This window comes from Aricia agestis, chromosome 9 (genome assembly GCF_905147365.1).
Source record: "Aricia agestis chromosome 9, ilAriAges1.1, whole genome shotgun sequence".
Classification (NCBI taxonomy): Eukaryota; Metazoa; Arthropoda; class Insecta; order Lepidoptera; family Lycaenidae; genus Aricia; species Aricia agestis.
The window spans coordinates 2,696,515-2,722,382 of NC_056414.1; the positions used below are offsets into that span (position 1 = coordinate 2,696,515).

The 25,868-nt window shown below is 40.5% G+C and overlaps 3 protein-coding genes and 1 long non-coding RNA gene across 6 annotated transcripts in view; 3 read left to right on the forward strand and 1 right to left on the reverse strand.

Moving 5' to 3' along the window:
* LOC121730275 (probable peroxisomal acyl-coenzyme A oxidase 1) overlaps positions 1-5,888 on the forward strand; it is a 36,478-nt gene extending 30,590 nt beyond the window's left edge. Inside the window, exons 10-13 of the mRNA XM_042119252.1 lie at positions 726-831; positions 4,690-4,836; positions 5,012-5,128; positions 5,744-5,888. Coding sequence (XP_041975186.1) covers positions 726-831; positions 4,690-4,836; positions 5,012-5,128; positions 5,744-5,887 — 514 coding nt within the window. The 3' untranslated portion in view covers position 5,888. The remainder of the gene's footprint in view (positions 1-725; positions 832-4,689; positions 4,837-5,011; positions 5,129-5,743) is intronic.
* A 417-nt stretch (positions 5,889-6,305) lies between these two features.
* On the forward strand, positions 6,306-17,015 carry LOC121730221 (probable peroxisomal acyl-coenzyme A oxidase 1). Of its 2 annotated transcripts, XM_042119175.1 has the most exons (13): positions 6,306-6,507; positions 7,687-7,843; positions 8,961-9,129; positions 9,772-9,895; positions 10,386-10,630; positions 11,653-11,816; positions 12,077-12,239; positions 13,129-13,319; positions 13,692-13,841; positions 14,530-14,635; positions 15,141-15,293; positions 16,087-16,203; positions 16,872-17,015. In XM_042119175.1, the coding sequence occupies exons 1-13, from the start codon at positions 6,330-6,332 to the stop codon at positions 17,013-17,015; spliced, it is 2,061 nt and encodes a 686-aa protein (XP_041975109.1). In that variant the 5' UTR covers positions 6,306-6,329. The 2 variants fall into 2 exon arrangements, with proteins under 2 accessions (XP_041975109.1, XP_041975110.1); XM_042119176.1 differs by lacking the exons at positions 6,306-6,507; positions 7,687-7,843 and having other exon boundaries at positions 9,078-9,313.
* LOC121730232 lies at positions 15,948-23,251 on the reverse strand. The gene is made up of 3 exons (XR_006036080.1): positions 23,242-23,251; positions 21,078-21,085; positions 15,948-16,001 (listed from the first exon to the last, which is right to left on the reverse strand). It is a non-coding gene; the product is annotated as an uncharacterized LOC121730232 (long non-coding RNA).
* LOC121730222 (probable peroxisomal acyl-coenzyme A oxidase 1) lies at positions 17,791-25,402 on the forward strand. 2 transcript variants are annotated; one of them, XM_042119177.1, is made up of 13 exons: positions 17,791-18,108; positions 18,421-18,580; positions 18,751-18,919; positions 19,094-19,217; positions 19,433-19,677; positions 19,799-19,959; positions 20,792-20,954; positions 21,390-21,580; positions 22,344-22,487; positions 22,685-22,787; positions 23,356-23,508; positions 24,346-24,462; positions 25,208-25,402. In XM_042119177.1, exons 1-13 carry the CDS (start codon positions 17,988-17,990, stop codon positions 25,349-25,351), a joined length of 1,995 nt encoding a protein of 664 aa, XP_041975111.1. In that variant the 5' UTR covers positions 17,791-17,987; the 3' UTR covers positions 25,352-25,402. The 2 variants fall into 2 exon arrangements, with proteins under 2 accessions (XP_041975111.1, XP_041975112.1); XM_042119178.1 differs by having other exon boundaries at positions 17,992-18,108; positions 18,421-18,584.
* Positions 25,403-25,868: the final 466 nt, after the last annotated feature.

Here is a 25,868-nt window from a genome sequence, read left to right on the forward strand (position 1 = left end):
TACTCGTACATAATGTAGCTTTCGAATGGTGAAAGAATTTTTAAAATCGGTCCAGTAGTTTTTGAGCCTATTCATTACAATTAAACAAACAAACAAACAAACAAACAAAGTTTACCTCTTTATAGTATTAGTTTAGATGAATACGTGGGAGAGCCATGCTTCGGCACGAATGGGTCGGCTCGACCGGAGAAATACCACGTTCTCACAGAAAACCGGCGTGAAACAGCGCTAGCGCTGTGTTTCGCCGAGTGAGTGAGTTTACCGGAGGCCCAATACCCTACCCTATTCCCTTCCCTACCCTCCCCAATTCCCTTCCCATCCCTACCCTCCCCTATTACCCTATTCCCTCTTAAAAGGCCGGCAACGCACCTGCAGCTCTTCTGATGCTGCGAGTGTCCATGGGCGACGGAAGTTGCTTTCCATCAGGTGACCCGTTTGCTCGTTTGCTTATTTCATAAAAAAAAAAAATATGGAAGGATAGTATGGATTTTAATATGAAGAGCTACACTACTTATAGGTATTATTGTGCTAGCTGACAACTAATTGTTGCTTGCTTAAATAATTTTAGAAAAATAAAGCCATGTTATTTCATTAATTGACTATTGTTTTTTTTTGTACTAATAATACTTAAGTGTAGTGTTGAATGCGAAAATTACCGTTCTTTTTTTAAATAACTAAATAAGAATTTGTTTTTGTCATAAATTATGTTTCTTTTTTATTTCCAGCAAAGTAAAGCAGTGTGTAGAGTGTATGCAGAGGAAGGTGGAGTCTGGCGCGACGTTTGAGCACGCCTGGAATACCACCTCCGTACGACTCGTGGCGGCCGCTGAGGTACGAGGGCTTAGCAGTAACTATTGGCAGCTGTGCGTTCGTAACGTAATGTAATGATGATTGATGACTACGAAAATCACATTAAGGCCAACTAATTGTTCCCGCCACGGTTATATTCCCATCAATATTTATTTCGATTGCGTAAGCTTTTTTATCACGTTCTCATTTAAAATTATTTTAGGTGTTTACAGCTGCGCAAGTAAAAAAAGTTTTGAAATACTGCTGTTGCAACTATATCTACGTCAATATTATAAATTTTATGTGTATACTTGCAGCTGATACCCAGAAACCATTAAGGTTGGGTTGCACCAGAGGCGTGGTTATAGTTAAAGTTAAATATGGCGTCCAAACACCCCATATTCTCATACGACATCTGTTAATTTTTCCGGTTATAGTTAAGGTTAAAGTCAAAGTTAGTTGGTTTTATACGTGGGAGAGCCATGCTTCGGCACGAATGGGCCGGCTCGACCGGATAAATACCACGTTCTCACAGAAAACCGGCGTGAAACAGCGCTTGCGCTGTGTTTCGCCGAGTGAGTGAGTTTACCGGAGGCCCAATCCCCTACCCCCCCTAGAAATGCCGCAGTTGAAAAACAATTTGTTACCCCAGGAGGGTACCAACTGCGTTGGAGAATCCCTCTCTGGACGTCCATGCTCAGGAACCCCTGGAACTGAACGTGGACGTCCAGGCTGCCCCTCGTATTCTGGGGAGGGCAAAACTGCGCTCCAATCTGCTCGGGGCAAGAGCAAACACACAAAGGCACCCCCCTCGATATTAAACATGGACTTTTGTAATATCAGGGGATTACACTCCAACCTTAATGCCGTCCATTACCACCTTGAGACGGCAAGGCCGGCTTTGCTCTTTTTAACCGAGACGCAGATATCATCTCCGAGTGACACATCATACCTTTCCCACCCAGGGTATTACCTCGAGCACTCCTTTCTACCCAAAGCTGGAGTGTGTGTGTATATCAGAGATGATATCAGCTCTCGCCGCCTCAGCAATCTTGAGGTCATGGACCTATCAAACTTATGGCTCCGCATAGATTGCGACGACCACCCTCGCGTCTATGCGTGCCTATATAGGTCCCATAGTGGTGACCCCGAGACGGACCGACTCTTGGAGCACCTACAAGCTGCTTCAGATTTTGTGCAGCGGCAGATCCCATCCGCAGAGATCATAATACTTGGCGACTTTAATGCCCACCACGCCGACTGGCTCAATTCCAGTAAAACTGATCACGCGGGGAGATCTGTCTGCAACTTTGCCCTTGCGAACGACTTGACACAACTGGTTACTACGCCTACGCGAATCCCAGATGTGGATGGTCAGAATCCTTCCTTGTTGGACCTCCTGCTGACTTCAAATCCTGACGGCTACCAAATATCCGTAACCGCACCACTTGGTTCATCGGATCATTGCCTTGTTAGGAGTTCTGTGCCACTTACGACGGTGTTAAGACAGCGCGCTGTTAAATACCGTCGTGTGTGGCACTACAAGTCAGCAGACTGGGATGGGATGCGGTCGTTTTTTGCATCCTATCCTTGGGGGCACGTGTGCTTCTCGCCGGATGATCTCGACAACACTGCCAACTCTGTTGCCGATGTGGTGATGCAGGGGATGGAACTTTTCATTCCGACCTCTGTAGTGCCAACTGGCGGCAGATTTCGTCCCTGGTTTGGTTCATCCCCCAAAAAAGCTTCTCGCCGGAAGCAGGAGGCTTACCAATCCTGGGCCAACGCAGTGTCTGCTCGAGATTTAAATACCAGCACATATAAAAAGGAGTACAACCTTGCCTCTAGGTCCCTCAAGAAAGAGATTACTCGGGCAAAGCAACAGCACGTCAATAGAATTGGCAAGAGACTTGAGCGCCTCCCCTCGGGAACCCGTGCATTCTGGTCTCTGGCCAAAGCTATTGAAGGAAATTTCTGCAAGCCAACCCTACCATCCCTACACGTAGGAAATGGATCGTTGGCCCAGGACGCAAAAGACAAAGCCGATCTTCTGGGCAAGCTCTTTGCGTCAAACTCGACCCTGGGTGACGGGGGGCAGAAACCGCCGACCATACCGCGATGCACGAGCATCATGTCGGATATACGGTTTCATCAGCGCTCAGTGCGAAAAGCCCTCTGTTCCCTTGATATCCAAAAGTCGAGTGGGCCTGACGGAATCCCGCCTATTGTGTTGAAAAAGTGTGCTCCAGAGTTGGCTCCGGTCTTGACGCGTCTTTTTCGGCTCTCCTATTCCACTGGCATCGTCCCGGCTTCCTGGAAGACAGCCTTGGTGCACCCGATCCCCAAAAAAGGTGATCGCTCAAATCCTTCCAACTACAGACCAATCGCTATAACCTCTCTCTTCTCGAAGATAATGGAATCCATTATCAATAGCCAGCTTCTTCGATACTTGGACGGCCAGGGATTGCTAAGCGACAAACAATACGGGTTCCGTAAGGGTCGCTCGGCTGGTGATCTCTTGGCATACCTGACTCATCGTTGGGCTCAGGCAATTGAGTCGAAGGGAGAGGCATTGGCTGTTAGTTTGGACATTGCGAAGGCCTTCGATCGGGTTTGGCATAAAGCGCTGCTATCAAAGCTTCCATCATACGGGCTACCCGAGAAATTATGTAAGTGGGTCACTAGTTTCTTAGCAGACAGAAGCATAAAGGTCGTAGTTGACGGCGAATGCTCGGAAACTCAGTCTGTTAATGCTGGTGTCCCTCAGGGCTGTGTGCTATCGCCTACTCTATTCATACTGCATATCAATGACATGTTACAAACCAAAGGCATTCATTGCTATGCGGATGATAGTACAGGTGATGCTGTATATACCGGCTCCCCTAATATTTCTCGGCAAAATGTCACTGAGAGTCGAAACGAACTTGTGTCTAAGGTGGAGAATTCATTGGAGAAGGTCTCTGAATGGGGTAGACGTAACTTAGTCCAATTCAACCCCGCCAAGACACAAGTCTGCGCGTTCACCACTAAAAAGTCACCAATGGTCGTTTATCCTCGTTTCGAGGGCACATCTTTAACCATCTCCCCTAGCATTGAGATACTTGGCGTCAACATATCGAGCGAAGTCCAGTTCCGATATCATCTTGAGGGTAAGGCCAAATTAGCCTCAAAGAAGCTTGGCGTTCTTAACAGAGCGAGACAGTACTTCAGTCCGGACCAACGCCTACAACTCTACAAGGCGCAGGTTCGGCCTCATATGGAATATTGTTCTCATCTCTGGGCAGGGGCGCCAAAATACCAACTGCTCCCTCTGGATCGTATCCAACGAAGGGCTGCTCGAATTGTTGACTGCCATAGTGTTTCAAACAGCTTGGACCCCCTGGAATTACGCCGAGATGTTGCTTCACTCTGCATCCTCTATCGGTTGTATCACGGGGAGTGCTCTGAGGAATTGTTCGGAATCATACCACCTGCAACTTTTCGCTATCGTCCCACGCGAAAAACATACCATCCTCATCACCTTGATGAGTGGCAGTCTTCCACAGTGCGTTTTTCGCGTAACTTTCTGCCGCGCACTGTAAAACTCTGGAATGGGCTGTCACCAGCAGTATTTCCGGACCGATACGACCTGCAAACCTTCAAGAAAAGAGCGTATACCCTCTTAAAAGGCCGGCAACGCACCTGCAGCTCTTCTGATGTTGCGAGTGTCCATGGGCGACGGTAGTTGCTTACCATCAGGTGACCCGTTTGCTCGTTTGCCCCCTTATTTAATAAAAATAAAAAAAATAAATAAAAAATGGTGCAACCCAGTCTAAGATAATACATTACAAGATCTTCTGTGACCCTTAAACTGTCATATATTTTTTTATCTATTTTAATCTTTAATTTTATTTTTTCCAGGCACACGCCCGCTTACTAATAATAACGTCTTTCGACGAGGAGGTGCGACGAGCGAGTCTGTCCCCCGAGCTCAAGACAGTGATGCGACAGCTGGCCGATCTGTATGCTGTGTACTGGACGCTGGAGAACTTGGGAGATCTGCTGCAGGTATGTTGAGGTTATGTTGATAACTGGGGTAACTTTACTTTTCCAATTTAAGATGGTTTCAGGCTGCCAGTGTAACTGTAATTAAAAACTTTCCTACTACATTTGATTTGCAATCTCTTCACTCCAAAGGTCACATACCTTAGCTGATTAATAGTTTATAGTTAAATCTTAACAGGTGACGTGTATGAACGGCGCGGACGTCCAACACTTGCGGTCGTGGTACGAAGACCTGTTGGAACAGCTGCGACCCAACGCCGTAGGGCTGGTTGACGCCTTCGATATCGATGATAGAGTGAGTACATACTACATTCCTTTATAATATTCTACTTATTAATATTAGATGTATTTTCAAGCTAGTTTTTTCGCGTCTATGCCCGGTATTCAAAGTTTTTCCATACTGTTTGTTCAGTGGTTTCAATCATGGGCGTAGCCTCAATGGGGCAAGCTGGGGCGCTTGCCCCATCCTGGCTCTGACCTATAAGAATTTTTTCAACTAACTACAATCATAATATCCGTAAGAAAGATACAAAAAAATTAGTCGACATGAAAAAAAGTGCGATCAAAACAAAAAGCGCGCACGATTTACGCGCGTATCGCAGCGGTCTTTTGAAAGCGAGCCGTATTACCGTAGAATAACTGAATATGAGTATTACATTTTATTAGTCTTGAAACAGATTCATAATTTGCATAGGCGCAGAGCTCAAACGGCTCAAGTTACAAAAATTACCGGGGGGAGGGTTGGTTGACTGCTGAGTGAGCTGACCCTCCCTGAGCCCAAAGCTGGCTACGCCCATAATCAATGTAAAAACGTTATGAACAGACAGACATGAGATACGCTTTTCTATTTACAATATAAGAACGGGTCTCTCGGTTGTTTCGATATAAAAATACCACATTTTTTCATCAGATTCTCGGCTCCACCCTTGGCGCTTCAGACGGGAGAGTCTACGAGCGGCTGATGGAAGAAGCGCAGAAGAGTCCGCTCAACCAGGAACCAGTCAACTACACCTTCGAGAAGTATCTCAAACCGTTCTTGAAGGGGAAACTGTGATGTTACTGTTATTTTTTATTCTGTGACCTAAGTAGATAATAAATTATATATTTTTGTTATGTGAGCGTTTATATTTTTTCATAAAGCTGCGAGGTTGTGCGAGTTCAAATGTAAAACTGGCGCTGACTTAATACTACACTTGGTGTCAATGACTTCGCGAAGTCCTTTTAAAAACATTCCAGAGTATTGCTAAAAAAATAACAATATTACGTTATTGATGTGCAAAGTTTATACTTAGTACTCATACTACGCAAGTTTTTAGAAAAACATAGCTAACGATGCCGATGTAGTTACGCACTCACGAATTAGGATATTGTAATCCGGGCATTATGGCAACAAACCCTGTTGACTTTTGATCTGTTTAATATGCATGTAGTACATAGGTATAATAAACAGTATCGAAACAATTGGCCGAGCGATTCCAGAAGAGACGGTCGTCAAAATGTCTGAAAATACAACTAATAAACAAATATGTGAGCAATTGAAGAAAGAACGCGCGAAATGTAAGGATGTGAATGAAGATTTGAAAAAGGAACGAGCGAGTTGCGATTTTACCATGGAAGAGGTGACGAATATTCTGGATGGCGGCAAGGAACAGACTGTGCGGAGGAGAAAACTTGGTATGTGATTGTTATACCTTTAGGCCTGCTTACCCCGCGTTCCACTAAGCGTTAAAAACTCAAAATGCCTCCTGTTTTGAGCGTTTTGATCGTTTTTAACGCTTAATGGAACGCGGGGTTCGAGATTGCACTATTCTAGGTAATTGTTAATCCTGTGTGCAGATGTTGCCTTCTCTTTCATGTGTACGAAGAACGAGAGAAATAGCGTGAAGTTTAACACAGGATTTATACAGGTGTGAGTAGGCCCAAATGTAGGCTTATTATAGTTATTAGGTAGATTAAGATTATGTTATGCATTGTAAATGTATAAAAAAATCTCGAAGTAAGTATACCAAAAATCTGTCATAATTCAATAATGTCATAATCTGACCTATTACATAATTTTAACACCAAAAAATCGTATTTGATTTAACAATAATTATTGCATTAACACCTCTATTATTGCAAAGAAATAATAGAGGTGTTAAATTCTTTTATTACAAAGAAGGAAATGACTTCTAAAGTTATCTTTTGGAAACCTGAAATCATTATTTCAGTGCAACGCATTTTATTGTTTTCAATGATTTATAAATATTCATGTTTTACTCAATAAATTATTCATGTTTGTTTCAAACTTTTATTCGGTGTAATATGATTTATGTATAGGCCAAATAAGTTAATTCTCTAAAATGTAATTCTGTAAAAAATGTCTCTTCTTTCCTATTACCCTGCCAACTGACCACCACCCTAAACGCTTAGTGCCCCCTAGCGGCAATTTAGGGTACCTATTTAGGTTTTACCAAGATTTAAGTGTCTTAGAATTTCTAAGGGCCTAAAGAATTACAAGACACATAAGCGATGGTGGCATATTTTTAAGAGATACATGAGTCATGAGTCATGACCCTGAAAGACCGCTAGAAGACATTTAGATTTTAATAATCAATTAAAAGTGTGTCTGTCTCTCTGTTACCTCTTTACGCTCCGCTCCAATCCGCTGAACCGATTTTGCTGAAATTTTGGTATGGAGATACTTTGAGTCCCGAGTAAGGATATAGGATTCTTTTTATCCCGGAAAATGTACGGTCCCCGCGCGATTATCGAGTTCTTGTGCAATGGAGTTGCAGGCGTCGTCTAGTTGCTTTATAATTAGCTTTTACTGTAATACGTGTAATCTAATATAAATAATAAATATATTTTCAGAGAACTTAGCATTAAACAGTGGAGCGTCCATAGACAAGATTCCCGATGAATGCCTGGACTTGCGGGCGAAATACGAGAACGCGGTGCGGAAATCGTGCGACTACTACAACATTGTAAAAGATGAGCTGGCAGCTATGAGTGGGATTGAATCTTATGGGTAAGCTAATATGCAAAAATAATATGCAAAAATAAATGAATTTGAAATTTGAATAAAAAAATCTAAACTACATTCCTTACAGCTGGTAGCGGAGTAGGTAAGGGTGGTTGAAATTATTCTATTTGCTAACAGCCACCAGGTACCGCTATGTAGCCTTAAGGTCTATCGTGTTAAACTGCTGTCATATGTCATGATATAGCTGTCATGTGTCACGATAATATGCCTATTTGGCAGGATAGACCCTAGGGCTATTTGGCGGTGCACCAGGTGGCAAATAGAATTTCAAACACCTTCTTATCTGGCTTTAAGTTTATAGCCAGATTATTAGTAGGTGAGTTACAAGGTTTGTTAAAATTATATCAAAATTATATCCGTTCATCTATCAGCTTGGCTGGGGCACTGCCGTGCCCCCAGATCAAAAGTTACGACATTAATCCTACAATTTAAAATCTACAAACTTGTGACAGTTTTAATTAACCAAATTAATAACTGTTACTGCTGATAGCAATATCACTAATTATTACTAATTAGTCATTTTAGTTTTTATTATTCGTAGGTCATTTCATTATAATGATTTCACATATAATGACATAATCACAAATCCTTACTAATCTTAGATAAGGCAAAAATAGTAATTGTCCTGATGTTATAAATTAATGTTAATTATTTACTTCATCCACTACTAGTCTATTAGGTACGTCTTTCTTTATTTATGAAGATGAAGGCATGACCACACAAAAATATGACCTCAGGGTTTTGAACGCCCTTTGACTTTTTCTTTTAATTTGTTTCTTGTATAATTTATCGAAAACAATTAATTCTGTATGTAAATATATTTATCGCTACTACATATTTATAACATCCGGTACTTTCTTTAAAATGTACTTGAGCACAGAATACAAAGCCTTACTAATCAAAAGATCCACACTGTCTGTGCTCTAATTAAACTGGTGTCAGAGTTACACAATATTTTTCCAGGGAAGGGTAACTTAAGCACGTTGGGGGTCCCGTATACCGTAGCTAGGCGGTAGCTATGCCCTTGGTCTGTAAACAGTATAGATCTATCTCTTTTTAGGACTAGGGGGGGTGTATCTTTACCATAATCTCCATATTTCAGATCCCAAATAATCCGCCGTACAGTAGACGGGTTCTTCAAGGACATATCTCCGTTCTACCTGCACGTGGGGATGTTCGTGACGACGGTGATGGGGCAGTGCACCCCGGAGCAGCAGGCGCGCTGGCTGCCGAAGGCGCTGACCATGCAAGTGCTGGGGGCTTATGGACAGGTAACAAGAACACAAGGTCTTCAATAATCCACCGTACAGTAGACGGGTTCTTCAAGGACATATCGCCGTTCTACCTGCACGTGGGGATGTTCGTTACCACCGTGATGGGCAGTGCACCCCGGAGCAGCAGGCGCGCTGGCTGCCGAAGGCGCTGACCATGCAAGTGTTGGGGGCTTATGGACAGGTATAGAGATGCTTTTTGGTCTATGAATGTAATTTTTGCAGACTTCGGTGGAGTCGAAAGATAGCATAGAATATAACAGTCTATGAACTATCAGAGAAATTGATTCATAGCAGATGGCGGACCTACGCATTTTACCTTTGTCGTGCTCGTGATGGCTGGGTTTGACATAACGCGACCAAAATACATAGCCTCGCCATCTCCAAGAAATCAACTTCTCTGAGAGTTTATCCCTAGCGCGAGCTTCTAGGAAGAGCTACGGAGACGGGAGAGTCACGGAATATACCCCGCCTTCAAATACAACATTTCTTACAATTCTTTTAAGCTTGTGCGCTAGACTCACGTTTACATTATGTGTATGTTTCATGTTTGTTACACAATAATCCAGCTAACATATTTTCATCTCTACAATGTTCATGTTCTGAGGTTCGGGTTATACTTATAATATTGTTTGTTTACAGACGGAGTTGGGTCACGGCACCAACATCCGTGGTCTGGAGACGACGGCGACGTACGACCCGGAAACCGAGGAGTTCATCATGAACACGCCCACGCTCACCTCCTACAAGTGGTGGGCGGGCACTCGTGAGTATCACGAGCTGAACTAATGCTTCCGTGGTCCAGTTGTTTATAGCTTTAAAGCTATAAACAACTGGACCACGGAGGCCGCGATTTCGATCCCCCCTTAAAAGGTTGTTAAAATTGGTTGAAGGTTGGTTAGCTAAATTTTAGTTTTCTGAAAAGATGATCCACTCATCGGGTACGATTACGATAGTTGATATAGAGAGTGCATCAGATGTCTAACTCTTATTATGATTATAAATAAGTAATAACCCAAAGCTCAAACCCTAATCTAAGCTCGCCTTACCTAAACAAGGTTAGGTTCCTCCCAAAAAGAAATAATACTCCTTGCATCCATTGTGGATGATTTATTTAGTATTTTCAGAGCGAAGTAAATACTGTACCTGCATCCTCTGCGAGTGCGAACCAAAACTCTACCCATTGGGCTATGGACGCTCCCTTAAAAGTACTACATCATCAGAATCTAATAACATATATTATTTCACATTTACAGTGGGCAAAACCGCCAACCACTGCGTGGTACTAGCTCAGTTGTGGACCCAGGGCAAATGCCACGGCATCTATCCCTTCATAGTCCAGATCCGAGACCTGGACACCCATCAGCCCCTCCCCGGGGTGCACGTGGGGGACGTGGGTCCCCGCATGGGTTACACCACAGCTGATAACGGGTTCCTGGGTATGAAGAATGTGAGAATACCCAGGGAGAATATGCCGATGAAGAACGCCCAAGTACTTAAGGTAATTGAATTGTAAAGTGGTGAGAAAGAAAGAAAAGGTTAATAATGGGTGGATTTAATATATTGTAAAAGCTACTGGCGCCATTGCTAATTCTTTGTTTTTAATTATCTTTCCCTTCCCTCCCTTTTTTCTATAAATATCGCGGGGTGATTCTGTATCTTGCGACAGCAAAGCAACAGGCGAAAATTTTACAAAATCTGTCGCCAAACGTCGGTTGCATTGATGTTGCAAGATTTTAACAACGTTTTAAACTTTAGCAATCTTAACAGACTGAATGAAGAATTGCACGGAAACACTGTGCTGTTCCCGTAATTAAGAGGAGTCCACACCGCCCTTTTTTCTATACAAACGTTGTCCCCTGTTTCCTCCCTGGATAATGCTAGTAGAGTTATAATTTTTTTCCTGAATATCTACGGCCACTAATACAATGTCCCTATGTTTTCTTTTTTTCATAATTTAATTATTAAATAAGATATGAACGTTCAAAAACCCAAAAAAATGGCCAGATTTTCCGCAGTGTTCAAACGTCCAGAATACAGATTTGGCTAGATTATACAAAAAAAGCAAAACATAGGAACACAGCTCAAGCCTTTTTTTAATCTTTAATGAAAAAAGTACTGAGATCGGTTAATTTTTGGAGAAGGAATCAGGGGACAACGAATCGTTGATTTTCTGGATTTTCTGCAGTTGTCTCTATCGCGTTCTGCGGTAGAGGCTCGAGGTAAGGGAGACAGCTATAGATATTACACGTACTTTTTTTATTTCTCTAGCCCCTGGTGTATCCTCTTAACGGTAATTAGACAATGTAACTTAATATACAGGATGTAACAAAAATAAGTGATACCACTTTAAGGTGTGTATGTGTTCCTTGTAGAGAGTTCACTATGAAAGTAACTGAAAGACCAAATTTTTTTTTTCACTTTTGTATGGGCAAGCGCCCGAACGTCAGTGAACTCTCTATAAGGAACACATACACACCCTAAAGTATTATCACTTATATTTGTTACACCTTGTATTTCCAGGACGGTACATTCGTGAAGAAAGACCGTCACGGCAAACTCACATACGGGACGATGGTGTTCGTGCGAGTGACTCTGGTCAGTGACGCGGCGTTCTACGTCGCTAAGGCCGCTACTATAGCTGTGAGATACTCTGCCGTGAGACGACAGTGCCAGGCTAAGGAGAAGTAACTATAGATTTTGATACAATATTTTGTATTATAACCTCCATAGTCCTTACTAATAAAAATATTTACGCAATGAATGAGGCCTGCTTGTCTTTGTCTGGTACATTAGTAAAGTAACGTGATAGACAAAGACTTTGAAACTATATTTATACCAGGAACATCTATGGTCTTCGGACATCGTTCATATACATTTCCCTTTGTTTTTATTTTCAGTATGGCATTTTGTAAATTTTCACGATTCTTGCACCTTTTGTTACTAGTGAACCCGAGCTCCAAATCCTGGACTACCGGACGCAGCAGCACAAGCTGTTCATCTGTATCGCGACAGCTCACGCGCTGCAGCTCGCAGCGAGATGGCTGTGGAAGACATTCACTGATGTGCTGGCTGATCTCAGAGAGGGAAATGTAGAGAAATTACCTGAGGTAAGGCCTAAAAACGGTATGTTTGATTTTAAGCCATTAAGGCTATTGATACTTGCTGAGTTATAGCATCTCCATGTTTATAGTTTTAACGTTGTTCGTGGCGGCCGAAAAGGAAGATCTTCCGACCGAGCGAGATAGCGTACTCGGTCAGGCCGAAGCCCACTGACGTCATTTCAGACGTTATATATATCTCCGAAACTACGATAGCGCGATGCAGGATTGTTAGGCGAATTGTGGGTACCGCCACATCACTCCCTCCCGAAGACCTGTGGTATTCTTCGATGCGCTTGTGTTGTCAGGTGTGGGCCGAAGCTACGCCTGCAATGACCAGGAGAGGGACTCCATAGCTCTGCTTGTTGACCGGTCGTTGTAGCCTATGGCTGCCCCGTTCAAGCCAGACACGGGTTCGACCGGCGCGGACGCCCAACGCGACTTATGGTCGAGGCGACCCGGTTATGCTTGATGTCTGCTGACGTGGTGCGGAGGGGCGGGGAGTGTTGATGATGATTGATGTCCAGAAGGATGCATGTTCTTGTCGGTGGTCACCAATTTAACGTTGTTCGTGGCGGCCGAAAAGGAAGATAGCGTACTCGGTCAGGCCGAAGCCCGCGATGCAGGACTGTTAGGCGAATTGTGGGGACCCCCACATAGTTAATGTTATACAGTGAGATATTCGATTTCCTATAATACTTATATTTCACAAAGTTTGTAACAGACGAGACAGGTTTCTAAACTAAGTATTAAAATTGTTGAGTTGACTTACTCAACTCAGCCAACTGACTTACTCACGTCACAGACTCAACGTCTTACACACCCACCCCACCAACTCGACCCAACCGACCCTTTCAATACACTCAATTTATCTACCCCTAATCAACTCACTCCCCAGTTACACGCGCTATCCAGCTGCCTCAAATCCGTCAGCACCTCCGACGCCTCCACCTGCGTGGAACAATGTCGGTACGCGTGCGGCGGGCACGGGTATATGATGTCCTCAAACCTGCCCTACATATACGGCCACGCGGTCGCCATACGGACCTACGAGGGGGACTATACGGTGCTGCTGCTGCAAGGTGCCAGGTAAGATATCTTCAATAAAGGCGAAAAGCATGTAAAAATCTCATAGAACTGATAATTATGTTGCGGAAAATCTGCATTCGATTCATTATATTATTATGTGTGGTAAAGTGTGTAATGCATCGCCAAAGGGCCGGAAGAGCACTTGTATTTCGAAATTAGTATACAGATTATGAAAACTTTGAGTTTTATTAGAAAAAGATTTTTATAATAATCTCTTGTCATTTTGGTATCCGTAGATAGTGTAAATACAAATGCAAAATCTTATAATTAATACTAATCCGGTGTCGATTTTGACAACAATTATAATATAATTTTTTACAATAAGAATCTTTAGTATTGTAAAAATAATATTATCAAGCCTTGCCTTTTAAGGTATTTAGTGAAAGCCTGGGAGCAGATGGAAGCTGGTAACCGTCTCACGCCGACAGTAGCATACCTGAGCAACGCCGTGAGCAACCAGCAGGCGAAGTGGGAGAACACGCCGGAGGGAATCATCAGAGCTTTCCAGGCTGTTGCTGCTGCGTAAGAGTTTTGAGTATACTGTAGTTTGTTTAGACGCAAAAACCGACCAAGCTCATGTAGCATTACATTTCTCTACTCTAGGGTAAATAAGGCTTTGATTTACCCTAGACACAGAATATATTTTAGTTGTACCAACATAGAGTAAAGAAATGAAATGCCACTTTTTAAATTAGAAAATGTCGTTAAAAACTTTATTGTATTTTTTTAAGTCTGTAAAACAGATTTTCTTTTACAGTAGACGTGTAAAATAGTCCTGCTGGAGTCGCTTTTTAAATTGTTAGATATCCTACTCTGTGTTTTGAGCTGTAACTGCAGCAAACTTCATCATCAAGTTTGCTGCAGTTGGAAAACTAGGATTGACATCAATCAAAAACAAACTGAACATACTTGTTTAAATATAGTATATTATACTATATAACAATTATGTTCAGTTTGTTTTTGATTGATGTCAATCCTAGTTTTCCAAAGAGAGCCTAATGCGACTCAATGGCGCACACTGCCGAATTATGCTGAAACCACTGTTCTGTCACAGTGCACGCATCAAGCGAAAGCGCTACTCTTGATAGTGCTTGATTGTGCGAAGCGGTGTTGTCGTTGAAACATTCAACGTTAAGCATTATGCCGCATAATGCGCTATGCTCTTAATAAAACACCCAATGTAACAAATGGTCACATTTTATTTTTTTAGGAAAATCCAGTTTTGCGTGCAAAGCATTCGCGATCTTATGAAGTCCGGCAAATGTTACGAAGACGCCTGGCAGCTGACGACCCTGCAGTTGGTAGAGGCGGCAGAGGTACACTCCTTTAAACTTTTTATTTCTTCTAAAACGGAGTGTAATTTGAGGTTTGGATAGTTGTTAGTAGAAACTTGTGTTATCTCCATCTCTCTTAATGTTATTTAATAGAGAGACATGGATAAAGTACTAACTCTTTGTATTACTTTTTCCTTTATCTTCTTGGCACTAAAATGTGATAAAACTATTTATAGATACGTTAACCAAAAGATCATGATCAGGCTACTATCGTTTAAATCAGACATTTTTTGAACTCTTATCACTACAAAATATTATATTTTAAGTAGACCTTAATTACTGGAAGGCAAAACTAGGACTTATAAACTTATTACTTGGATAGTAATATCTTAACCAAGACACTGCTGATTTTCCGCGTGTCAGAACGTGAAGAGTTCCGTAAATTAAAATACAAATTAATACTATCTAATATTAATTTATTTTTGTGATATTTTAGTAACGTAAAGCGCCATCTAGCGGCAAATAACATTCTCTTTGTTAATTGTAGGTCCATTGTCGTGCCGTGATGCTAGACACATACTGGAAGGAGAATCTCCGACTGACTGCGAGCTGTAGCGACAACGTCAAGAGGGTTCTACGCCAGTTGACTAGTCTGTACATTATATACTGGGCACTGGACAGAGCGGGCGATTTGTTGAGGGTAATATACGTTTAAGTTATCTTATCTTATATCTTACGAGCAAGATTTTCATGAAATTTAGTATATAGGGGGTTTCGGGGGCGATAAATCGATCTAGCTAGGAATCATTTTCAGACAATGTCTTTTTATTCGTGTTTTATCGATAATTGATAAACTGAATAATATGACTCTTCCTGACATCTATTGGCGAATAATAATACTATTTTGTTAGCAACTAATTGTTTTAACGACCAGCAGATGGCGTTATTAAGTAACACGAAGTCAATGAGCGTTTGCTATACCGAGCAAAGCTCGGTCATCCAGGTACTATATCTTTAAACGAGCAATTCTTGTATTATATAATTGGAATCTCGGAATCGGCCCCAACGGTTTTCATGAAATTTAGTATATGGGGGGTTTCGGGGGCGATAAATCGATCTAGCTAGGAATCATTTCTAGAAAATGTCATTGTCATCGGATACGGTCAAACAGCTAGTGAATATATTATAGGAAACAGTTACAAATATACGGAATAATACGATAGTTACGAAACTTTTGAGTTTTCCAATTTCTATTTAATATTATGGAAAAACTGACTTGACTGCCTTTTTTATAAGCCTGAAGCTCGCTTGCACCAGTATGAGTTAAGATGAATAATTTGAATATTGTAGTAAAATATATCATGTTATCTCTATCGTTTCTCGTATGTATGAAAGAGAAGGCATGATACTGACTGGCGCAAGTGGTCTGGATATCGGTACAAAATTTCATCTAAGCGTCATATGAACTAAAATAATTAAATATTTTTTTCCAGTACACATGTTTATCGGAAAAGAACGTCAATATACTGGAGAGGCAATACGAGGAACTACTGGCGGCGCTCAGACCAAACGCCGTGGGACTCGTAGATGCTTTCGACATCAGGGATGAGGTGAGAGTTGAGACAAAGAAGAGTAGCGGGCCTTGGTGCGGCCCCGTATAAAAATTTATTGGGGGGCCCTCAGGGGGGGGGGGTATAATAGGGAAGATGCGATATTTTTATTTTTGTGTTTATTTTAAAGAACTCCATGTAGAATAGACCACAAGTACATTTAAAAAATTAAAACACTGGAATTTACTGCAAAAATGCGGTTTAAAATTGTCAATTTCAATTTTGGCGCGAAGACGGATCTGCGGGGCTAAAATGGTCACATTTAGCAATTCCTCTCAATCAATTCAGCAAATTAATTGTCAAAACTGTCAAAATGACAAATGTCAAATCAGTACAAAAATATAGAAATGAATTGCAAGCAGACTTGCATTTTGCGATTTTAGAAAAATGAATCATATTATGATTCATATCATGATTCTTCAAAGCGACCACTTTAGCCCTGCTGTAGTCTGTATGACGTCACTACTGTTTGACAATTATTGACAATGGCCCCACCTGATCGTACGGTCTCTCAAAAAGTTGTCATGCCCCGCGTTCCATTTAGCGTTTTTAACGCTAAATGTATCGCGGGGATAGCATGTGTGACGTCACTGAACGCAGATTGGTGTTTTGAAATCCGTTCCGTTTCAAGATACTTTTAATTCTTCGGTATATACTTGCTCATACAGATCCTCAACTCGAGTCTGGGCGCGTACGACGGCCACGTGTACATCCGCCTGATGGAGGAGGCGATGAAGAGTCCGCTCAACGTGCAGGAGGTGGATCCCAGCTTCCACAAGTACATACGACCGCTGGCTAAGGGGAAACTGTGAAGTGTTGTAATAAAAGTTTAATAAACACTCGGCTTGTTATTTAAATTCTATCTCTGAGAATAAGTGATTTTGTTTTATAGTCACACTATTTAGCAAAGAATTTTAATAATAATATTTAGTAATTTGAGCATTTTACTAAAAAGTATTCTATGCCCTTTCCCGGGACTTGAAATTATCTCCATCTCCATACCAAATTTTAACATAATCGGCTCAGTGATTTGGCCGTAAAGAGGTTATAAGTAGACAGACACTTTCGCATTAGTATTAGTATAGATATATAGATGAATCGTAAGTAATAATAATATTTTGTGGGATGACGCGGTTGGTCGGTGCCTTATATAAATATTTTTTTCTTTCAACTACTTAATTATTGAAAATATTATTATATTAGAAATAGGTAAAACGCATAAGTGCATTCGGTGTAGGTACCATAACGATAATAATATTATCAGGCTCATAAATATTTATAGCTCTATGCAAGGTACTTTATATTCTTATAGATATTCATAATCTTTTGATTGACATTGGAGAGTATTAAGGTCTTAACAAAAGTTGTTTCATTTGGAGTAAATAATCAATTTTAACTACTGCATCTGTGAATATTTTACCAAGTACTATCTAAGCCAAATAATTGTATGAAAGGCTAGTTTTCGCCGGTAGAGTTTATCTAGTTAATAATACATTTAAGTAAGAACTTACGTCACTAAATAAGAGCATTAACCTCGATACTGATGTTGATGTTGTCAGTTGTATAATCAGTTTGCCGCGCCACTTCATACAGAATACACGTTTGTTTAATATGGTTTAATACTCTACATTTGTTTACGTTTATTATTATCGGCCATTTCCAGTTATCTATAAAGTTTTATCACAAGATAAAGGCCGTCTAAAGTACCGACCGTTACTAAAAACAATGTAAATACTTTTGATACCAAAGTTCCAAAGTGCAATTGAGTGAAATCGAGTGTGGATATGGCGCAAACAATTAATGTTGACTTGAAAAGGGAAAGGACGAAAACAAAGTTTAATGTAGAAGAGTTAACAAACATATTAGATAATGGAAAAGAGAACACAGCTAAAAGAAGAGAAATGGGTAAGAACAATAGCTCTTTTTACACTCTAAAATAATTACTGTAGGTACTGAACACAGTTTATTATGTTGAAATAAACAACAATGATAATTTATTTCAACTGAGTACATGTTAGATCCCTTAAATTAATTAAGAAATGTGTATTTGAACTTTTACATATTTCTTGACTGCCATCTGATTATTTTTAACATCCACCAACTAAGCACATCTTTCTGATTTCTTCAAATAATGCCTTGTGTTATTAAATAGCAATCACTATGAGCAAATTGTAATATATACTAGTAATCTGTGGCAAATGTGCTCTTTTATTGCAGAGTCATCCATCCTCAGCGACAAAAACCTAAAAGATGAAATCCCAGAAGAGTACTTGAGTCATAAGGAGAAGTACGAAAATGCAATCCGTAAAGCAGTGCTGCTGTATCGAAAGATGGAGTCTTACGCAAGCCAAGCTTTGTCTCTACAGGAGTCACAAGAGTAGGTAGTTAATCTTAAACCCAGAATATACTAGACCAAATGAGGCTTAAAGCCAAAACCTAAACCATTTCTTAGATTCCACTTTAGTTATGTGATGCATCCTTATAGAGAACCGCAATGTACAAATTCCAATTAAATTATTGTTATTTCCACACCTTTTAAATTTTCAGGTTCAATTTTCGTAATTCAATAGCATCTGCTATATTTAAGGAGGGCTCACCATTAATGCTGCACTTCGGAATGTTTATCCCGGCGATCCAGGGGCAAGGGACCGAGGAACAGATTAAGAAATGGCTGAAGCGAGCCATAAACATGGAAATTATTGGAACATATGCTCAGGTGATTTATTCTAGCGTTTGTGTATTAATATTAAGTTTAACTTTCTTAAATATGGTATTAAGAACCTGAAAATGTGGCCTACAGGTTTCCCATAACCACATAAGCCTTTTGGGTAAAAAATTTTTAATTGTATAAAGTTGGAAATGTTGTAAATGTTGAACTCGTGTGTTGCAGACTGAACTAGGACATGGAACATTCATTCGGGGACTAGAAACGACAGCAACGTACGATGCGGAAAAGGAGGAGTTTGTTTTAAATAGCCCCACATTAACTGCTTATAAGTGGTGGCCGGGTGGTTGTAAGTATTGCTAATACATATAAAGGTCATTGATTGCATTAATTAGGCTGGATTTGGATGCAATTCGTCAAATATATTTATTTATAAAGAAAAAAAGGATAAGTCACTTTAAAAAATAGTGAAGCTGATGATTTCTGTGTTGTTAATTTGGGCGCAAGCACAAGATTTAAGATCGATTTAGGAACTTTTAATTATCATATTGAACGATTTTTCAGTGGCACACACTGCAAACCATTGCGTGGTGATGGCGCAGCTTTATACTAAAGGCAAGAATTGTGGGATCCAAGCGTTTTTGGTACAGATAAGAGACGAAGAGACGCACATGCCTCTACCTGGCGTCAAATTAGGAGAGATTGGCGCTAAGTTTAACTTCAATACGGTCAACAATGGGTTCCTTGGGTTCGAGAACCATAGGATACCTAGAGACAGAATGTTGATGAAGAGTGCTCAAGTTTTGAAGGTAAGTCTCTTACATTACATTGGCTTATTTAATCATGTTTTCTCTTTCTAAACAATGAGAATATATAAATAAACAATCTTTACTTCACATATAAGTATTGTATAATATATGGCGGTTCTAGGATGGGACTTTCAAGGCATCATCCAATCCGAAGCTGGTATACGGTACAATGGTGTACGTGCGAGTGATCATAGTAAACACCGCGTCCAGCTATCTCGCCAGGGCTGCCACCATCGCGCTTCGGTATTCGGCGCTAAGGAGGCAGTCCAAATTGAAGGCCAAGTATGTATAGAGGTAGCAAATTTTAAGCAAAGTCTGTATTATACAGGTAGCGAACTAATAGCAAAGTATGTGTGATAGAGATAGAAAGAGTTGTAGTCCAGTAGTCCAGTTGCTATACCGTTTTGATTCACACCTATGGAAATGAGATAGCATTTTATTCGTTTGTGTTATAATAAAGAAAGGGAATTTCTATCTGCTTTGCTTTATAAAACTGAGGAAAAAAATAATTTATCCTATATGATAAGAAGATAATATTATTATTCTTATCGTTGAAAGGGATTAAAGTAAAAGATAGGAAGCTTATACGTACCAATGTTCAAAATAAGCCTTATGAATAGAAAATTTACTCCACGTTTACTCCATGCTAACACTAATCATTAATAATTAATATTATTGTCTGTAGCTTTCTCAACATGTATCATGTCTTCTATTTCATAAAAACGAATAACAAGAAAGAGCACATATCAACGAATAACTTTATCCTACGTAAGTGCATGGACGCATAGGCGCAGGGCCCCCGTGGAGTACTGGCGCCTGTGTGCAAAAAAGGATTTTGGCGCCCCTTTAGGCCAATTATTTGGGACCTTGGTTTTGGCGCCCCTAAAGATGGCAATTTGGTGCCCCTAGAGGATGGCGCCCGTGTGCATTACACACATTGCATATATGGTCGCCGGGGCCCTGCATAGGCGCAAGTAACAGTTATAATCTTTTTATTGTTATGGTACTTGCGATGAGTTATGAAAAATTCCATACATTTTCAACATCTAGCTTCGCCGCCGAAACTGGTGACTACAATTTGACTAAGCACTGAAATTAGCGAAATACTTTACAGTGAACCCGAGATCCAAGTGCTGGACTACCTGACGCAGCAGCACAAGCTGTTCATAGCTGTCGCCACCAGCTACGCCTATTTCTTCTCGGCGCGGTGGGTGTGGAGACTGTACAAGAAAGTGACTATGGACATGCAGCAAGGTCAGGTGGATAGGTTGCCTGAGGTGAGGCGAACTTTAAAGAATGTTGCACACTATGATATGATAGTTTAATAAATATACAGTATTGGTGCCCAAATAAGTTGTCATTGTTTGTCACTAGAGGCGCTTCTTTCTATAAACTCAAACTTTAGAAACTTGGTACTTAAAGATTTTAGGCTCTTTCATTACCCCAGTTAGGCGGTTACCCATGTTTCATGATTAAGTTCATCATAATATGAAACAGTTTTAACAACTTCTACAGCTACATGATCTGCACTTATTCCACATTGGATATTGGACTCTTTCTATGGAATGAAAATTGAAAAATCGGCGGAATTCTTTAATTTTTTATTATGAGTTTTGAACGATTTTGGCGGTGCGGTGCCACAATGCGCTTATGCGTTTTGACATGGTTTTGACCCTATGTTATTTTTAAGGACCTATCTTGATTTTCCCCAGTTGCACGTATTAGCGTGCTCCCTTAAGGTGCTCAGCTCGGCCGACTGTTCCTCCCTCATCGAGCGGTGCCGGCTCGCGTGCGGCGGTCACGGCTACACGCTGGCCTCCGACCTGCCGCAGCTGTACGCCTTGTGCTCTGCCATCTGCACCTACGAGGGCGAAAACACGGTGCTGCTGCTGCAGGTGGCTAGGTGAGCGAGACAGATATTTACCCCGCTGTATCAGAGAGAAACAGCTGCACGTGCTAACGTTGTTCATCAGTGTTGGAAGCGTTAGCTAACTATATTCTCATCTATATTAACTTCATCATCATGATCATCATTGGATCCATTTGTTGTATTTTCAGGAACAACATCTTTCGAATTCGAAATCGAAACTGGATTTCTCCTACTCCTCCTACCTTTCTTCTGATTAATTTCGTTGCGGGTCCCAAGACAGATTTAGCTCGTCCCTCGGGCATCCCTGAGATCATATCAAAGGGTTTTCGTGGTTGGTTACCACTGTTGATCCTGGCGACACAGGAGTTGCAGTGGTGGGAATGTGTGGTGGGCCATTTGCCCGTTAAAAAAACAACATCTTTAATATTATCGTTGTTAGCTGTATTTGCAGCAACATCAACATCATCATTATAATCATCGTTGAAAAAATTTGCTATATCACCTTCATGATTATTGTTAAAAACATAAACTATAATATTTTCAGCAATATCAACAACATCAACATGAACTTTAATGTGATTATTGTTCCAATTATTTTAAGATTATTTCATGGTTGCTCCATGCGAGCGCAGTTGAAAGCAGATAGTGCTTACCTAATATTTTTTTTCAATACGTTTCTTAAATTTTTATACTTTATTCAACTTTCACCAAGAGTGTAAGTATGTTTGTCTATTATAGCTGTTTATTTACTAACGATTCGCTGATGTTTTTATTTGACATACATAATTCACTTCAGGTCTCTAGTGAAAGCCTGGGAGCAGGCACATAAGGGTGCGACGCTCAGTCCGTCCATGGCATATCTATCAGACCGCTCCCCTGTGAGTGCCTGGGACAGTTCAGTTGATGGCATTATTAGAAGTTTCCAGAAAGTCTCTGTTGGGTAAGTGTTTGACATTCTTTAAACTATTTCAAGCCATTATTCATGCCAACCGTCAATCTTTATAATTTTGTTATCACTTTCATTTCGAAAAGGCACAATAATTTAACCAACGATTGGCAGGTAGGAGTAGATTACTTAAACCGATTGAATGATAATGTCGTGTGAAGATGTATCGTGATTAATTTTATATTCTTCAGGAAGCTTTCGGAAGCTGTGAGAAGTCTGAAGGAAAACTCCCAAAAGATGTCACCAGAAGATGCTTGGAACATGACTTCAGTTCAACTCATAGCCGCCGCTGAGGTATTTTATTGTATTTGTACTGGTAGTCAGGTTGTACTCCTTGCATGAACTTTCTACGGCAAACCACGTTGCTATGCTCCTTACTCCTTGGCAATCTTTGTTTATCTGTGGAGATGATGCCTGATAATAAATATTCAATGAAAAGTAAAATCGGTATGCTAACGTCTTAATTATGCGGTTTAAGCGTGAATGTATGTAGCTATAATGTACTGATAAGTGATAGTCAAACATTTGTAAATGTGAAGAATGTAAGACATCGGTGAATGACAGAATTCATAGATGGGTTAGGTTAGGTAATAGAAACACTTTGAAGTTTGATAGAAAAGACTGATAAGCCAATTTCACTCCTTGAGGAGTGAAATTGGTTTATCAGTCTTTCAAAGTATCTCCACAACCAATCTCTCAAACAAAACTCTCAACTTCAACGAAATCGGTTCAGCCGTTTTAGCGTGACGATGTTAAACCTAACAGACAGATGGACATTTCCGCATTTACAATGTTGACGAGATAACAGACAGGCCATTTCCGCAATTAAGGATATTAGTAAGGATATTTGTTCTGTTTTCAGGCCCACGCCCGAGCTGTAGTGCTGTCAATATTCAAGATGGAGGTAGAAAACAGCATGTTTGCCGCGTCGGCCGAACTTAGAGGAGTAATGACGTCGCTGTTAGAGCTGTATGTGGTTTACTGGGCGCTGGAGAAGACTGGAGATTTGCTGCTGGTATGTATATTTGACTAAGTCTATTCTAAACCTTATGTGGTTTGCATAAAGGTGCTGTCAAGGTAAAATAACGTCTTTATAACGAATAACGAATTCATGCATTTCCAATTATTATTTAAAAAAAAAACCCACGCTTAAGTTGCACTTAAGTGATGGTTTTTCATGAATTTATTTTCTATCAAAGTCTGTAAATGACCACTTAAATAAATAAATAAATAAATAATCTTTATTTCATTAACAAAATTTACAGTAAAAGTACAGTGATGGAAGCTAGTAGGCTTAACCTGTATCAGGCAACATCCCTCATATGCATTTTGCAGGCGGATTGTATAATCCGCCGTTTTACATTACGCCTAGCTGTTATGAAAAACAGGGCCGTTTTGTAATGCGGCGGTTTAACGATAAGCCGAATATTGTCATTACGATAGGTTCTTCAATAAGGCGGCCCACGTTTAGCCGCATCGTACCACTACTTAAATTGTAAGGTGACCACTCATGCTTGCAGAATAAACTATGTTTAAAATAATTTTGTATGTTCAACGATTACTCCGCCGTTTGTGCACCGATTTTCAAAATAATGAAGATTGTATACAGGAATAGTTGAGGTTTAGGCAAATTCTGAAAGAGGTACTACTAAAGAGTAAATTATTTCTTAATACTTTTTAGCTCATTTAAGAATAAGTCCAGTGTACCAAAGACAAGAGGACCTTGTATTTTTATTAGTAATAATTAGTAAGAAGGAATATTAATATGTCCTCTATTACTGACTACTGCAGCCTTTACTCTCACTTATAGGCCATTTTCTTATCCACAATAATTGTTTTATGATTATTTCAGTTCGCGAAACTGTCTGAAGCAGACGTCCGCGCGCTGCAGCGGCGCTACGAGCGTCTACTGACGGAGGTCAGACCCAACGCCGTGGGACTCGTCGACGCCTACGACTTCAGAGACGAGGCAAGTGCTATTGATATTTCATCAGCATACTTTACCAATTAAAAATTTAAACCATGTTTTAGACTTTAGAGCAAATATAAATTATGAATATGTGCCGTAGAGCGATTACGTACCTTTCGACAGGCTTACCTCTACAGCTTACCAATATCTGAATATTTGCTGTCAAAATATTATATTAGCTTTCTTGTTTTCGCAAGATACGGAATCCACGGACGGAATCGTCCTACCGTTTTCATTTGTCCACTTCTGCTGTCCGTGTCAACGCATCAATGTGGCATATTATTATCATACATTTTTATATATTATGTCGCCGGAATAGTCGCCGGAGCAGAGGTCGACCAAATCAATGAACTTTTTCTCTTCTTTATTTTCTTAAGCAGCGGCAAACATGGGCCCCTTGAGTGTTTTGTATTAAAGTTAGAAAATATATTTCAGAGATAGACAGATTCATGTTTTGCACGTTTTAAAATTTGCAATGTATGCAATTCAACGGATCGGAGGTTAGGTTAGGTTAGTTTTTAAAACGTCTGTCATTGCTGTTGCCAATACAAAACTTAGTTTTTCACATTTATATCACATTGAAATGAAACGGAGAGTGTAAAGGTCACGTAGAGGTACAAAAAATGCTTAAATTTCTACCTTACTATTTACGACGGAGAGTTAACTAAATAATTATTAATCATTGTTTAATTTAAATGTGCGACTAAGTGCGGCCGCTTTTACTCAAGGCTGTTATTGTCCTCAGGTTCTCAACTCAGCTCTGGGCGCGTACGATGGTAACGCGTACGAGCGACTGATGGCGGAGGCGATGAAGAGTCCGCTCAACCAGGAACCCGTCAACCAGACATTCCACAAGTATCTGAAACCCTTCATGAGGGGGAAACTGTAGATTGGCTTGTACCATCGAGGAAATTGATTCCTAGGAAGTTGTCAGACCAACGTCATTTGGTCGGATCATGTCAATTCAATGTTAATTGTGATTGGTCGGCTTGGTTTGACGTAACGCGACCAAACTACGCAGGTCCTCCATCTCCCCACGAATCAACTTCACTGATAGTACAATCTACATTACGGTGATAGATATTGTAAATTGTATTCAATTGTATAAAATGTAATTTTACTAATAAAAATATACAATCTTATAGTTATACAATATTGTGTCCTCGTCTGTCAAGCGGCTCTGAATTTATATGTATAGGCAGTATAGGCCATGTCATATGGGCGGCAGTGTCCTAGGATGGCGGCACATTGGGGCGACAAAATTAAAACCTATTCTCATAAAAACATAAATCCGGCCCTGCTCCAAGTCACTTGTTCATGCATTAGAAAGGGAAAAAAGTAAAAAAAAAATATTACACACTTTGCTGCTCGCCAGTTCTGTTAAATATGCTGGAACTTGGCTTGAC